Source organism: Pongo pygmaeus, chromosome 16 (genome assembly GCF_028885625.2).
Source record: "Pongo pygmaeus isolate AG05252 chromosome 16, NHGRI_mPonPyg2-v2.0_pri, whole genome shotgun sequence".
Classification (NCBI taxonomy): Eukaryota; Metazoa; Chordata; class Mammalia; order Primates; family Hominidae; genus Pongo; species Pongo pygmaeus.
In genome coordinates, this window is record NC_072389.2 from 57,012,453 (window position 1) to 57,028,904 (window position 16,452).

Sequence of the window (16,452 nt, forward strand, 5' to 3'; positions counted from 1 at the left end):
GTACAGTTTGATAAGGTTTGACGTACGCATGTATGTGTGAAAGCATCACCACAATCAAGGCAGTAAACATATGCAACATCCCCAAAAGGTTCCCCATGCCCCTATGTCATTCCTCTCATCAGCCCCTCCCACCTCTCTCCCATGCCTAAGCAACTCTGATTTCTTTCTGTCATATAAATTAGTTTACATGTTCTAAAATTTTAGATAAATGGAATCCTGCAGTATACATTCTTTTTGGTTTTCTTTCTCTCATTATAATTATTTTGAGGTTCATCCATGTTTTTGTGTACATCAGTAGTTCATTCCCTTTTATTGCTGAAAAGTATTCCATTATGTGGCTATATGACAATTTGTTTATTTTTATTTATTTATTTAGGGACAGGGTCTTACTCTGTTGCCCAGGCTGGAGTGCAGTGGTGCAATCATAGCTCACTGCAGCCTCGACCTCCTGGCTCAAGCAATTCTCCCACCCCAACCTCCCGAATAACTGAGACTACAGGCATGTGCCACCATGCCCAGCTAATTAAAAAAAAAAAATTTTAGAAATGGGATCTCACTGTGTTGCCCAGGCTGGTCTCAAATTCCTGGGCTCAAGAAATCCTCCTGCCTCAGCCTCCCAAAGCATTGGGACTACAGGCATGAGCCACTGCACCTGGTCACAATTTGTTTTTTATTCATTTCCTATCATTCAGATTGTTTTCAATTTTTGGCAATTACAAATAAATGTGCTATGAATATACATGGATTTTTAAAATCATATATCTCTCCTGTGCATACATAAAAAGGGGAAATGTAAGTGAAATGCATTCATTAGTTGATATTCTTAAAACTTCTTCACACTCAGAGTCCAACATATTAGATCACTATTTTACTTATCCATATCTGGTTCTTTTCCACATAATAATTTCCTCTGTGTCATCGAGTGGTAATTTTAAAAATCTGTAAAAAAACAAAACTAAAACTGAAAGCCATTGAACTGGGCACTTAAACTCACTCTGTAATTATGTGGAACTATCCTAATCTGGACCTCTCTTTGGGAGTGCTGCTAAACATACCTGCATTGTCACCACCCCGCGATTGTCTGCTTTCTAAATTTTAGAAGAGTATTCCACAGTTGTCCCTGGGATTTCCTTCCAAGTCCTTTACATCCACTCTGCTAGTTTTGAAGCTGGTGCTTTTGATATTTAGGTATATACAAGCAATGACAAGTACATTTTTACTACTGCTGGGACTACAGTAATTGTAGGACACCATCAATTCTAAGACACATCTCAATTTCAGAATGTTAAATGTGGCAAAGTGTGCATTTTAGAATCCATTAAGTAGGGTGGTTCAACCACTTCATTTTATGGATAAGGGCCTGGAAGATGCCATCCTTGTCCTTTGTGATGCAGTAAGTTAGTGGTAGCTGGCACCAGAACAAAGTGTATAGGATCCAATTCGTTTCTCTGACTTTAGTAGGATTTTTGTTTGTTTGTTTACTAGAATATAGTCATTAAAGCTTTAAAAAAAAAAAAAAAGGAGGGCTGGGAGACCTCATCTCTACCAAAAAAAAAATTTAAAAATTAGCTAGGCTTCATGGCACATGCCTGTAGTCCCGGGTGTGGTGGTGCACACTTGTAATCCCAGCTACTCCAGAGGTTGAGGTGGGAGGATCACTTGAGCCCAGGAGGTGGAGGTTGCAGTGAGCCGAGATGGTACCAATGCATTCCAGCCTGGGCAACAGAGGGAGACCCTATCTCTAAATTAATAAATGAGAAGGTGAGCTAATGGAAAAGAGCGTTGCATTGCATGTGAAAGGGGTATCGACACAGAAACCACAAACCTGAACATTGTGAGCAGTTGAATTCACAAAGGAAAGGGAACACTATTCTAATAGCCCTTAAGAGGCCCACCTGCAGCCAGTCTCATTCCATGCCAACTCATTCTTCATTCTTATGATTTGAACTCATAAAAAAAGATTGGCATGCTCAGATCACTCCCCTACTTTAAGAAGCTGCGGTGGCTTGCCATTCCCAACAGAATAAAGTTCAGGTCCCTTAGCAAGGCGCAGAAGGAAGGCCCTTCACAGATGTCCCATCCTCGTCTTTAGTTCTTTCCTCTCCCTTCCTGCATGAATCCCCCTCTCTAGCCACGCCGCCTGCTCTACCAGCATATCATTTACTGTCTTATCCTGTACACCTTTGTGCTGTTCCCTTTTCCTAGAATGACACTTGCCCATTCATGTCCACCTTATGACCTCTTCCTTCAATACTCAAACCACAGCCTCTTTTTCACAGTTTCCCCTCAAACTTCCCCCACTTACTCAGTGATTATTTTCCCATGTGTTTTCAAACCTACTTTTTACATTATGTCTAATACTTATGGCATTATTGCTGTTTGTGTGAGAGTCTCACCAAGCTGTGATCTTGGGGAGAGGGGGCACTTTGATAAATATATATATATTTTCTGAGACAGAGTCTCACTCTGTCACCCAGGCTGGAGTGCAGTGATGCCATCTCAGCACTGCAACCTCTGCCTCCCGGGTTCAAGCAATTCTCCTGCCTCAGCCTCCAGAGTAGCTGGGACTACAGGCACATGCCACCACTCCCAGCTAATTTTTGTATTTTTAGTAGAGATGGGGTTTCACCATATTGGTCAGGCTGGTCTCAAACTCCTGACCTCAGGTGATCCACCTGCCTCGGCCTCCCGAAGTGCTGGGATTACAGGCATGAGCCAACGTGCCCGGCCTCCTCATGTGTTTTTAAACCTACTTTATACATTATGTCTAATACTTAGGCCATTATTGCTATTTGTGTGCCTGTCTCACTAAGCTGTGATCCTCTTGGGGAAAGGGAGCATATCTTGTTTATCTTTGTATTTCTGTTTGCTGGAACTATGCCTGGCAAATAGTAGGTATATAACAAATATTTATTGGCCTGAAAGATGTGATTGGTGGTAATACCTCCTAAGGAGAAACACAGTCAGTGAAGTACATTACTGTTTCCTGAATGAGTGTTATCTTTCTAAGGAAGATCTGTAGAATCCTCTGCAAGGAGAAAGGGATTGAGTAAAAATCGCATTTTGGGTGAAAATTTAGAAGTGAGATGGTATAAAAAATAAAGGTTGAGAGAAGAATGGTCTGGGGGTATAAAGAATGAATAGGTAGAACAAAAGGGAAATGGGACTAGAAATAGAATGGAAAACAAAGCAAGGAGAAAAATAGAGAGAGTGATCATGTGGCCAGGATTTTAGAATCGCACTTAGTTTAATTGCAGGGGAGTTAACTGGATAACGCTTTCTCACATAGATGTTCCAAACTCTCGTTCCTGAATGAATCCCATTTTGTATTCTTCACATCACTCTCTCCCTGAAAAGACACAAGTATGCGTCTTACAACTGCCTTACAATTAGTGCATTGTTCTCCCCTGTTTTTCTATGGAGAGCCAGGGAAGGCCGAGTAGTAGAATGGAAAAGCACCCACTACGCTGGGAATCAGAAGGCGGGGCTCACCCATCCCAGCTCTGTGACCTCGAGCAAGGCACTAGGCCACTTTCACCTCAGAACTGTCATCTATAAAATGGGAATGATAATATCGGCACGGGCTTCCTCACAGGATTGTTGTAAAGATCAAAATAAGTGAAATATGTGAAAACACTTTGTAAGCTGTCAGGTTGCTCTGCAAATGACGGGACTATTACCTTTTTGTTGAATTATTCGTTCAATACAGTAGGCTCCATTGGAGGCATACTTCTGTCTCCTGTTAATAAGTCCTGTTTACAGAATGGAGATTCTTTTTTATTGTGTTTCTTTTTTATTAACAGTATTCTGAAGTCTCAGGAAACTGGACCATTTAAATGTGCATGGCCCATGAGAAAGGCATATAAGAAGCCATGGCACTCCCCTTTCAAAAAGAGCTGGAGAAATACAAGAACATTGATGAAGATGAGCTTCTTGGCAAACTCTCAGAAGAGGAACTGAAACAGTTGGAAAATGTTCTAGATGACCTAGATCCCGAGGTTAGTGACATGGAACTGAAGCAGAGTGGTTAATGATAGTATGGATAAATGGCATGGCCTGGTCCTTAAACAGTGGTAGAAATCCCTTAGCTCTTAATGCACATTTTCTTTTCTTCTCTGATTGGTTCTGGGTCACCTGTGTTTACAAATTCATAGAGAACCTCATAGCCAAATACAGTGTGATACAGCAAATGTATTTCTCAAAAACCAGCCCAACGTAAATGGGGGGAAATATTTTCTGTTGGTTGAGAAAGGACTAGTCTGGTTTAAGGGAAAAAGAAGGAAAGAGGAAAAGAAAGCAAATCTTACTGAGTTTTTTCTGAGTCATATATTTCTCTGGGCACAGAAGCCCTTGAGGTAAAACTTTATTAACCCCTAGACATGGAGAGGTAATTTATATAAGATTCCACACTGGTAAGTGTCAGAGATGGTATTTAAACCAGGTTTTTAGCCCCAAATGCAGAATTTTTTTTTTTTTTTTTTTTTGAGACAGTCTCACCTCTGTCACCCAGGCTGGAGTGCAGTGGCAAGATCTTGGCTCACTGCAACCTCTGCCTCCCAGATTCAAGCGATTCTCCTGCCTCAGCCTCCCAAGTAGCTGGGATTATAGACACACGCCACCATGCCTGGCTGATTTTTGTATTTTTAGTAGAGACGGTGTTTCACCAGGGTGGCCATGTTGGTCTCGAATTCCTGACCTCAGGTGATCTGCCCACCTCAGCCTCCCAAAGTACTGGGATTATAGGCCTAAGCCACCACACCCGGCCCCAAATGCAGATTTTTAAAAATATCTCATTTCTTTCAAATGCACAAATAATGTGAACTCTTTGATGAACTTATAACAATGAATAGATTAGACTGACTATAATCATAATACCAAGTTCATTTCAATGGAGTTTCTAATGTTTTTATGAGTTCTTGAAAAGCTAAGTTGCTTGTTATATTGTTTGATTAGCAAGCACTTTCTTCAGACCTGCTGGTATGACCTTAAACTTAGAATTAGCAGTACTTTTATAAAAAAAGATATGCTGGAAATTGCTCCGTGTAATTTTTTAAATAAAAAGTCAATTATGGTTAAAAAAAAAAAAAAAAGAATTGGAGACATTCAAAATAGTGATTTTACCATAAATAAAAATATAACTAAAACGAAATTATGTACATGGTATTCTGATATGTCAGATACTTTGGATATGGTATTTACTTTTAAAAATACAGATATTCTGTTTTTTTTTTTAACTTAAGGAAGGAATCTCAAAGTTTTATCAAGCAGACATTAACATCGTCATAGTATTTACTTATCAGCTTGGCCGCTTCTGCAGGAGAGGGGTTCCACATATCGGCTCCTTGTTAGAGTCTCATGTTTCTGCTTGGGAGCACCTTGGGTGCAGCCCTAGCCAAACCTAAGCATGATCTACAAGGAAAGAGGTCTTTTGCCTCCATGTTTTAGGAGGCAGCTTCAGAAGACTCAGAGGCTGCTCTAGCCATCTATGCGCTGCTTGAGCTCATTGGGAGCCCCCTTTCAGCACTGAACATTGTAACAAGTAGGGCCTCAGAGGCGTCCCAGAGCCCCCAGTCCTCAGCTCACACGCACATTCTGCGTAGGTATCCTTCCTGCTTCCCCAGCACATAGTGAGTGGGGGTGGAAGAGGAAGTAGCAAAGTACAGGTCGGCAGACATCTTCCTTCCTGCTCACACCTCTGTCTTGTCAGAGTGCCATGCTACCGGCTGGATTTCGACAGAAAGACCAGACACAGAAGGCAGCCACAGGCCCCTTTGACCGCGAGCACCTCCTCATGTACCTGGAGAAGGAGGCTTTGGAACAGAAAGACAGAGAGGACTTTGTGCCCTTCACTGGAGAAAAGAAAGGTAAGGACCACAGGCAGAGCATCTTGGAACAGAGGCACTCTTTTTTTTTTTTTTTTTTTTTTTTGGAACGGAGGCACTCTTAATTAAGATTACGTCTTTTTATTTTATTGTCATGGAGGGTCAAGCAAGGGAACTGTCCCAGAAATGGGAAATAAGCCCATGAACTGGATTCAGTATTTATTTTATTGTCGTGGAGGATCAGGCAAGGGAACTGTCCCGGAAATGGGAAATAAGCCCATGAACTGGATTCAGTGTTAAAAAGAATCATGGCGGCTAGACACACGTCATTCTACATTGGGCCAAACCCATAGGATATGTAACACCACGAGTGAACCCTAATGGAAACTGTGGACATTGGGTGATGATGATGTGTCCATGACAGTTCATCAGTTGTAATATATGTATCGCTATGGTATAGGATGCCATTAGTCGGGGGAGGATGAGTTGGGGAGAGTACATTGAAAGAAAAAAGAAACATGATCAAATATGTAGGCTAACTACTTATGGTGTGATGGTTCTCAAATTAGTGAAAAAATCTCGAACCCCAAAGAAAGTTTTGAAAATGTGAGGCGGTGTCATGCCTGAGAGTTTCCTAGGCACTGGTGTGTTTCTCTTAGCCTGGTGCTTTATCAACTTCAGAAGTCCCTCAAGGCCTTCTGCTCCATGTCCAGGATGGCTCTAGCACTGCACTCCTAACCTTAGAGGCTACCATTAAAGTCTAGTGCAGTCATTCATGCATCCATCATCTACTGAGTGCCTCCTCTGTGTAGAGCCTTGTGGCCAGATGCTAGAACCTCAGGCAAATAAGACCCTGCCCTGCCCTCAAGGAGCTTGTAGTCTAGTGAGAGAAACAGGATGACAGAGCTAGGAAGGCTGTGAGGAGCAAGGAGTTGTTTTTCCATGACAGGATTGAGCTCTGAGCCAAGAATAGGAAACCTTCCTCCTTAGCTCCCGACCCTGTGCTCCCCTTGGGAGGAAGAGTGACTATCAATAGCCTGTCCAGCTTCCTCAGCTATAGACAGTGACTTGAGCCCAAAGATTCTAATGGAATTATTGATAACCTCACAGCAACTACAATCTTTTTATAATACAAATCAGATCATGTCAGCTGGGTGCAGTGGCTCACACCTGTAATTTCTGCACTTTGGGAGGCTGAGGCAGGAGGATCACTTGAGCCCAGGAGTTCAAGACCAGCCTGGGAAACATGGCAAAACCCCATCTCTACAAAAAATACAAAAATTAGCCAAGCATGATGGCGCACCGGTGTTCCCAGTTACTTAGGAGCTGATATGGGAGGATCGCTTGAACCCAGGAGGTCAAAGCTGCAGTGAGCCGTGATCATGCCACTGCACTACAGCTTGGGCAACAGAGTAGAACCCTGTCTCAAAATAAACAAACAAACAAACCAAATCTTGGCATTTCCCTTCTTAAAGTCTCAAATCCTTACTGTGGTCTTTAAAGTAGACATAGCCTCCATCCAGCTCTCTACCTGCATCTGGCCTTCCCTTGCTAATCCTCAGCCCCCACTGTCTTCATTCCCTTCCCTGAACCTGCTGAGTTATTTTCCTCTCTCAGGCTGATCTTCTCATGGACTCTTCCTTCTGACTCATGTCCCCATTTTTCACATCCTAAGGGTCTCAGCTTAAATTTCAGGGCCTCGGGCTTTCTCTGACCTCTCTTCTTTCTATCATGACAGCTGCTTATGGCTTTCACAGCACTGTAACAATGTTCATCACTTTACTTACTTTTGTTTTTTGCATGTTTTCATGTGATAGGGTCTTTTTTTTTATCCTGGCACAGAAACTGGCATGGGAGGCACTTGATAAACATGGTTTCAAGTGAATGGCATCTCAGAAATCTGTACTGCAGCAGTGGGAGCAGGATCATCCAGCTCCTAGTTGGCATGAGGCAGAGTGCTACTGCCTTGTCTCACATAATGCCGAGGCTGCCCTTTGTATTGTGCACATTCAGTGGATCACGCACCATTGAGAATGTCATTAAGAAAGTAAAATTGGGCCACATGCAGTGGCTCACACCTGCAATCCCAGCACTTTGGGAGGCTGAGGTGGAAGGATCCCATGAACCCAGGAGTTCAGGATTGCCATGAGCTATGATCCTGCCACTGCACTCCAGCCTGGCTGATAAAGTGGATCCTGTCTCCAAAAAAATAATAAATAAATAAAGTAATAGTGAACAGTGACAAACCGGGCAAATAATCAAGGATTGCTGTGAAAATATGGATCTGTTTCTATAGCAGCATAGTTGCTATTGGACTAATTTAATTGTGAAAAAAATTATAATGTCAAATCTTCAATAAAGTCCCAATTAACATCAAGTAGTGACAGCATAACAAGGGGAAAGCTGTTATCTTTTGTTCTTAGTGTAGAGGTCTGAGGAGTGGCTATGGTAAATTATCTCATGATCAAGATTAATTTCCAGATGGTTGGTGGGGGAGTTAGGAACGTAGGAGCTGTCTGAGTAATAGAGATATAAAAGGGGTATACGGTTGCATAGTGTAGCTTAGGAGAAGGTTGAGAAGTAGCACAACTGAATAAAGTGAGCAGAGAGCAAGCTTTCTAATCAGAGCAGCAGAGCAGAGTGAAGAGTATGCAGGGGCCCCAGAAGGACCAGTGAGCCATCCAGGAGCAGCGGGAGGCTGCTATGAGGTCCTCAAGAGAGGCTGCACAACCACAGTTCTGAATACCATGTGCTGGCGCACCTCAGGTTCCTGCGCTACATTTTACTCTGGTGCAGAGTTTTGCTTAGAACTTGTTATTTGGTTGGACCTCCAGGAATGGATCTGCATCAGCGGTTCTCCTGAATACCAATAGCTGTGTACCTCGTGTTTAGTACCAGGAAAGAGGAACTTAGAAAATCCCATATTAGGTTGGGCATGCCTGTAATCCCAGCACTTTGGGAGGCCAAGGCAGAAGGATTGCTTGAGCCCAGAAGGTCAAGGTTACAGTGAGTTATGATTGCACCACTGCACTCCAGCCTGGGTGACGGAGTGAGACCCTGTCTTTAGAAAGAAAGAAAGAAAGAGAGAGAGAGAGAGAGAGAAATCTTATTTTGACTCTAGACCTAAGATCATCTTGGCCAGAAAGAAAATGTTTCAGGCCATAGACGCTAGGAATGTTAAATCTGAGATGAGCCCCAGTATTTGAGATGTTATTGATTAGTTGATTTCTTTTTCCATTTTCTATCTTCTGGCCATCCTCCTAATTTGTTTCCCAGTGTATTTTCCTTCTTTCTGAGAAATGCGGCAGCTAAAGTGATTCCAAGGCAGGAAGTAGGATGCATGTCAGTGATAACGACCTTGTTGCCAGGATGCCCCAGACTGACCACAAGCAGTGCCTTTCTTTCCTGTCTTTGGAGTGCCCAGCTCTGACACACTCCTGTTTGCTTATCCAGCCATTTAAAAATATGGTAAAACAGGAAATACACAGCCCTTGTAATCAGGGAAGTCTCCTGGAGAGTTCTCATGCAGGAGGGTTATTGATTTTGGGTTGGACCCTTTCCTTTCCCATAGGAGTGGGATAAACCAGGCTAGCCAAGGAGACCTGGAGAGAACTTGGGTCCCAATGGGCTGAAACTGGAGCGAGATGAGCCTTTAGGGAACTCTATAAATCAAAATGGAAGAGAACAATTTCAAAGATTATGCCCCAAAAGTCAGAGCAGCTTCAAAAAAGAGAGAAACCAAGAGTCAAAAGCTGGGAAGAATTAGAAAGGAATATGAATGCTCTGGGGTGTTTTGATCATGGCTCTAGAATGTCCCTGGTGCACGTGTGGGATGTGGATGTGTTGGCCTGGCTCGAAGTTAGGAGCAGGAACTGTGCCATCCTCCTGGGTATAGCAATGTTATTTCATCAGTCCAGAAGTTTGAGCTGGGAGTTAGGGAATAGATATCGGCATTTTCAGAAGTGAGTGCGGGACAAAATAAATGGAATCTGGCTGACAGGATGAAGTGGGAGATGGCAGCAGAGGATGCATCTGTGGGAAGCACAGAATGCCTTGCTGCTCACAGACCGCCACCATCTCCAAGTATAGTGACCCTGATTTTTCCTTACAATCATGCCTGCTTTGGAGACTCTAGAGAGGTGGCTATGTCCCCAGGTCACTACACTAGCCCACCTGACCCCAGATATGGCATGCTAGTTGTCTGCATTCCCAATTTAGAGGGAGCACTCCAGGGTATCGCCAGTTTGTTACTCAGGAACCCCTGGTGCTGTTTAGATGAACCTGCTCCTAATATTTGCAGGGTCCAAGGCAAGTATACAAATAGAAGCCCACATGCCACATTTTCCAAATATTTAAAAGCTAACAAACCATTAAAATATGTTGTATCCTCCTTTAGATATACCTAGAAGGCCAGTATTCTTGGACTTCCAAGAGTTCCATGCAGGGATATTGATCTGTCCCACACTGCCAGGGCCTCAAACACACATGTTGGACACCCAAGCCCACGTATCCAAGCTTCATCCAGGCTCCCCCACAAATAGCCTCCCCTTGACCTGGGGGTACACACCCCACAGTGTGACCTGCCTTCTGGAGGATAGACATGGGAAGGGGCTTATGGAGGCCCTAGAGGTAGGCTCAGGGCTCTTTGGGCGAGGCATTCCAGGGTCCTAGGTACCTGAAGTGTGGTCTAGAAAGTGGCCTATATGCTGGATGGGAATATCCCTTTGGCCTCATGGTTCCTCCCCTGGAGGGGAGAGGTACAGCCACATGAAGACTAGTATGGGGTCCTCTAAAGTGCACGACTCAGGGCAGGGCCTCTCCTGCCCAGACCCAAGGGCAGTACTGCCAATAGGAGAGGGGTAGAAGCCACCATTTCCCTCTGTGTTTAAGGACTGTAGTCTCAGATCTCTGTGTGGCAGAATGCAGGATTCCTCCTCCAGTGTTCCTTCCCTCTGACAGTGACTTATTGATGTTGGTACCATCCTGACAATCCAGGCATCTCAGTTGGTTATGAACTGGCTTAATCATATGGGTCTCAATGGCCAGAACTGCATTCTCTGCTCAGTCTACTTACCCTACCAATAAGGCAGTAGTACTCAATATTTTTGTTTTTCTTCTGATTTAAAGGGAGAGTCTTTATCCCTAAAGAAAAGCCTATAGAAACTCGTAAAGAAGAAAAAGTGACCCTTGACCCAGAACTGGAAGAAGCTTTGGCCAGTGCCTCTGACACCGAACTCTATGATCTTGCAGGTTAGTCCTGAACTCTGGGAACTTTCCTGTCCGGCTCTATGACCTCCGAGCATGCACTGGCACCCATGGCAGCAGGCTTTGAGCTTCTCTTAGGTAGGAGAATGGCAGGTTGACACCAGGTATTATGGAGCTGTAAGTCTTGACGCAGGTGACTTAACCTCTCTGAGCAAATGTTATTTTGCTCTATTTCAGCTGCAAATAATACCCATCTCACAAAACTCAAGAGTTACTGTGAGAAATTAAAGCAAACAAGTATGAAGGAGTGTTGAGAATTTAAAGAATAAAACAACAGCTCTTTTGCTTTCTAAGGAGCTTTCACATTTGGCATTTTATTATCACAACATTTCTGTAAAGTTCTTGTTCTTCCCACAGTCATTGTTCCATTTTGATTCAGAAAACACTAAGAAGTCTGTTAGCCTTCTAGTCTTAACAATAGCAACATGATAATAATCATTATTATTTAAAATGCAGATAGAAAAAGGTCAGAGTACAAAAGAATGTGTAATGAAAAGTAAGTCTCTCGACCTTAATTACCTAGGCCCACTCCCATGTCTTGTACAGCCTTCAAGAAAGATTTTCTGCATCTACCAGTAGATTTATACATTAGATCTTCCTTCCACATACACAGGGTTATTAGATCACCACAGGATAGAGGTGCTTTAAAAACCAGTCCATAGCTTTAGCAAGAATTTTTATTCCATTGGAAGACATAGAATAATCACCTCTTTCCTCCCAGGAGAACCAGCCTTATTCTAATATGTACCAGCCACCCCAATTGCATTTTCATCCCTTCTATGATGACGTCAGGAAGTTCCCATGTTTGTGAACTTAATATTGACCATATTGACCACTGCAGGAGTTGAGGCGCTGGCGTCACCTGATAAAGAAGGTGTTTTGCACCCACTGGTCTTAGCCCTGGGGTTGCTGTGGAGGGATCCTGTTATGGCTACTGCTCCTCCCAGGGGTTGCCTCATGGTCTCTACCAGAATTGCCCAGAGGGAGAATGTGGGGCTGAACTTGAATTCCCAGGAAATGCCTTGAGAAAGGAAAAAGAGAAAAACACCAATTATTTGGAAGATACTAGATCCTGAAATTCATACAGTAAAACCAGAGAGAGAATCCAAATAGAAAACTGTCCTGGTTCATCCTTACTCAGCTTCCCTCCCTCGTCCTGTGTTCCCTAGGAATTCAGAAGGAAGCCTGGCTGGGGCTGTTGGCAGCATCTTCTCTAAGGTGGGCCCTTCTGGAAGATTGAAGGCAGCCCCATGGGCAGATGGGCTGGCAGCCATTGAGTTTTAGATAAGAAAGAGTGTCGGCATATTGCCCATGTTATTGAGGCAGATAGAGAGCAGACAGAAAGTTCTTCAAGGGAGTGGTAGTTGACCTGTAAAACAGCGCCTCTTAGACTGTCTGGGTGTCAGTGTGGTCACCATGCAGAGTCTAGTTCCCAGCCCTAAACTGTGGGAGCTCTGGACTGGAAATTGGATCTTATCAGTATATATAGAAGCAGTCAGATTGGAGCAAAGTGGTGGGAACTGATCCATTAGCCCAATTCACGGATAACAGATAAAAATGAAAACCTGGCAATGGGAGCCAAATTATAATTAGAAGTTACTTGGTGAGCATAGGGCCAGAGCAAGAACATATGTTTGTTGTACGGACTCAGTGTTTATCAAATGGGACACCTTCTCCTTCTCCTGTCCCCTTCACAGAGACACAGTGACAAATTCTTTTTTTTTCTTTTTTTTTTTTGAGACAGAGTCTCACTCTGTCACCCAGGCTGGAGTACAGTGGCACAATCTCGGCTCACTGCAACCTCCGCCTCCCGAGTTCAAGCGATTCTCTTGCCTCAGCCTCCCAAGTAGCTGGAATTACAGGTGCCTGCCACCACGCCCAGCTAATTTTTGTATTTTTTGTAGAGACAGGGCTTCGCCATGTTGGCCAGGATGGTCTCGATTTCTTGACCTCGTGATCCGCCCACCTCTGCCTCCCAAAGTGCTGAGATTACAGGCATGAGCCATCGCGCCTGGCCCACAGTGACAAGTTCTTATTTATTTAACAAGAATTTGTAAAGCACTTAGAACAGTGCCTGAAACATAGAAAGTCATTTAGTCTTGGTAATAAAGTATAATTATTATCCCTGTTTTACAGATGAGGAAACGGAGACCCGGGCATTTAACAATTTCCCAAGTCACACAGTTTAACGTGGTCAGAGTCAGGATTCTTGACTGCTCCCAAGTCCCCCTCTTCACCGGGTCCTCGCTAGCTCTGACCATTTGCCCTTCCTTGTGCTGTGCCAGCTGCCTCCCTCCTTCAATATGTAGCTTACAGTAGAGCTGATAAGCATCTCAGAGGCACTCCTCTGCCACCTGTCAACAGATTATTATCCCTTCTGGGATCCTTCTTCAGGTGGCCAGTATCACCTGGAATTTCATTAGCAAAGGGAAATCTGCGTAGCAGATGCAGGTTCAGTCAGCCCCGCATTCATTCTTCCCCAGTGTTGTTTGCTGCATTCTATGCTGCCTCCTGGTGCAAGTTCTGTGTAATACAGGAAGCTGAAAATCTCAGTACGCTTAGCTGACCTTTTCTTTGCTGATGTTGCTTTTTTTTCCCCACGCTGGAATGCTCTAGAGACAATTATATTTGGTACTAAGAGATGAGGAGGCTGACATTGAAAGAGGCCTCTGGAAAAATATATGCAGCAATCTATGTAATGTTAAATCTTAAAAACCCTTAGTCTCAGTTCTACCTTCTCATTTTACAGATGAGAAAACTGAAAGGTTGAGTCTATTTAACTAGGAGGTCTAGGCAGATTTTCAGTAAATTTGTGGCCATAACTAGGCCACCTCAGATCCTAAATGATTCTACATGTGGAGACGTAGAAAGACAGGAAGATTACTGGTGGTCTTGAAAGGAGGGTTTTTGTAAGTGTATTTAACACTATACATGTACCACACACTGTGCAAGGAAAGAGGACTCAGGGACTTATCTTTATGATGTAAAGAATTGTTCTTCAAGGGGCAAATTAACGATGTGGACATCCTAATGTGCTTCTCCAAACTTAATGCTCATTTGTTGACTATTTTTAGCTGTCCTTGGAGTACACAATTTGCTCAACAATCCAAAGTTCGATGAAGAAACAGCCAACAATAAAGGTGGCAAAGGACCTGTCAGAAGTAAGTTGATGTGCAATCTGTGGTTTTGTAAAGCTTTGGAGCCTCCAGGGTTGCTGGTTGGAGAGAGGCCTGTTGACTCTTGCAGGCTTTACACTCTGTCATTTCACTAGGATCACTGGGCTTTAAGCAATCAAACCAGAACAGAGCAGCTGACAATGAGAGCTCCATCTGGCGGTGAAACTAGTACAAATCAGTGTGTGTTGCCCAGAACACTTTCTTGGTAGGTCTGTTTAGTCAGAAGATGAAATTGTTGATATATGGGTCTGCATTAAATAGTATAATCCATATTCATGAAAAAAAAATTGCTGATATAAGACCGCTTGGTCATCACAAAATGCAGCGTTTCATGTTCCTAAAGATGTTTTAATCAACTATGGTAGCTTAAATAAGTTCCCTTCTCTATTTGAGTGTCTTTTTGTCTCAATAATAGATGCTTGTCATTAGAATTTGAATGCTCACTTCCCTCAGAGGGCATGAAAGACACGCTGGCATGGACTTACGTGCACGGGACATTCCACACCACCATCTTCAATGTCAACATTTCCTGTAGACGTGTACAATTAATTAGACTTTTTTATTCATTCATTCATCAGTCATCCACTAAATACCTACTATGTGTCAGGAATGTTCTAGGCTTAGGTACAAAGATGAAAATGGTCCCTGCCTGAGGGAATTTATCTGTCCGGGGTAAGGAAGGACAATAACCAGATCGTTTCAGTACAGTGTGATCCATGTGCTTTGAAAACTCATAGAAAATTACAGCTTTTTTTTTTTTTTTTTTTCTTGAGATGGAGTCTTGCTCTGTCACCCAGGCTGGAGTGCAGTGGCACAATCTCGGCTCACTGCAACCTCCACCTCCTGGGTTCAAGCGATTCTCCTGCCTCAGCCTCCTGAGTCACTGGGACTATAGGCATATGCCACCACACCCAACTAATTTTTAGGATTACAGCTTTTCTTAGGTTAATTTTATTTTATTCACTTTAATAGAGACTTGGGAGATGCTTTCTAATATCAGTAGCATATATATGAAATATTATTTATAGTGGTAATTTAGACACACAATGAGCAATATTCCTTTTATTTTTTTGAGATAGAGGCTTGCTCTGTTGCCCAGGCTGGAGTGCAATGGTACAATCATAGCTTATTGCGGCCTCCAGCTCCTGGACTCAAGCAATCCTTCCACTCAGCCTTCTGAGTAGCTGGGACTACAGGTGCACGCCACCATACTCAGTTAATTATTTTTATTTTTATTTTGTAGAGACAGGATCTTGCTATGTTGCTTAGTCTGGCCTTTCTTGTTTCTTATGCATATGGATAAAAAATGCTCATCCTTTTTAGCTTCAGCATCAAAGGGTAACTTTCTGACAATGTTTGCTATTAACAATCTGGTGCATAACCTTCTGGAAGTTTATATGTACACATACAAATATTAACTTGTCTTCTAATTGTGGCCTCTTATCAGTACTTACAGGTTTCCTTCATTCTTTTAATGAGTAGATAACTTTTTTTTTTTTTGAGATGGAGTCTCACTCTGTTGCCCAGGCTGGAGTGCAGTGGCACCATCTCAGCTCACTGCAAGCTCCACCTCCCGGGTTCATGCCACTCTTCTGCCTCAGCCTCCCCAGCAGCTGGGACTACAGGCACCTGCCACCACGCCCGGCTAATTTTTTTTTTTGTATTTTTAGTAGAGACAGGATTTCATCGTGTTAGCCAGGATGGTCTCGATCTCCTGACCTTGTAATCCACCCGCCTCGGCCTCCCAAAATGAGTGGATAACTTTTTTAATGGATAGATAATGAAGATACTTTTTTTTTTTGAGACAGGGTCTCATTCTGTTGCCCAGGCTGAAGTCCAATGTCACTACCAAGGCTCACTGCAGCCTCAAACTCCTGGGGTCAAGGGATTCTCCCACCTCAGTCCCCTGAGCAGCTAGGACTACAGGCATGCACCATTACACCTGGCTAATTTTTAAAATTTCTTGTAGAGGCAGGGTCTCACTATGTTGCCCAGCCCGGTCTCAAACTCCTGGCCTCAAGAAACTCTCCTGCTTTAGTCCCCCAAAGTGTTGGGATTATAGGTGTGAGCCACCATGCCTGGTTCCTGAATAGATTCTTTTAATGAATAGACAATGAGTTGTTACGTGATGATGCTATACTTTATTTACCCATTTTCATATTGATGGACATTTTGTTTATCATGTTTTG

General features: G+C 43.2%; 1 protein-coding gene across 2 annotated transcripts in view; it reads left to right on the top strand.

The window, feature by feature from the left end:
* The window catches only part of TMOD2 (tropomodulin 2), a 64,148-nt gene that overhangs the window by 11,219 nt on the left and 36,477 nt on the right, over positions 1-16,452 (top strand). For both annotated transcript variants that reach the window (XM_054451715.2, XM_054451716.2), the window contains exons 2-5: positions 3,804-3,998; positions 5,708-5,864; positions 10,950-11,072; positions 14,162-14,248. In XM_054451715.2, the coding sequence (XP_054307690.1) occupies positions 3,873-3,998; positions 5,708-5,864; positions 10,950-11,072; positions 14,162-14,248 (493 nt within the window). In that variant the 5' untranslated portion in view covers positions 3,804-3,872. The remainder of the gene's footprint in view (positions 1-3,803; positions 3,999-5,707; positions 5,865-10,949; positions 11,073-14,161; positions 14,249-16,452) is intronic.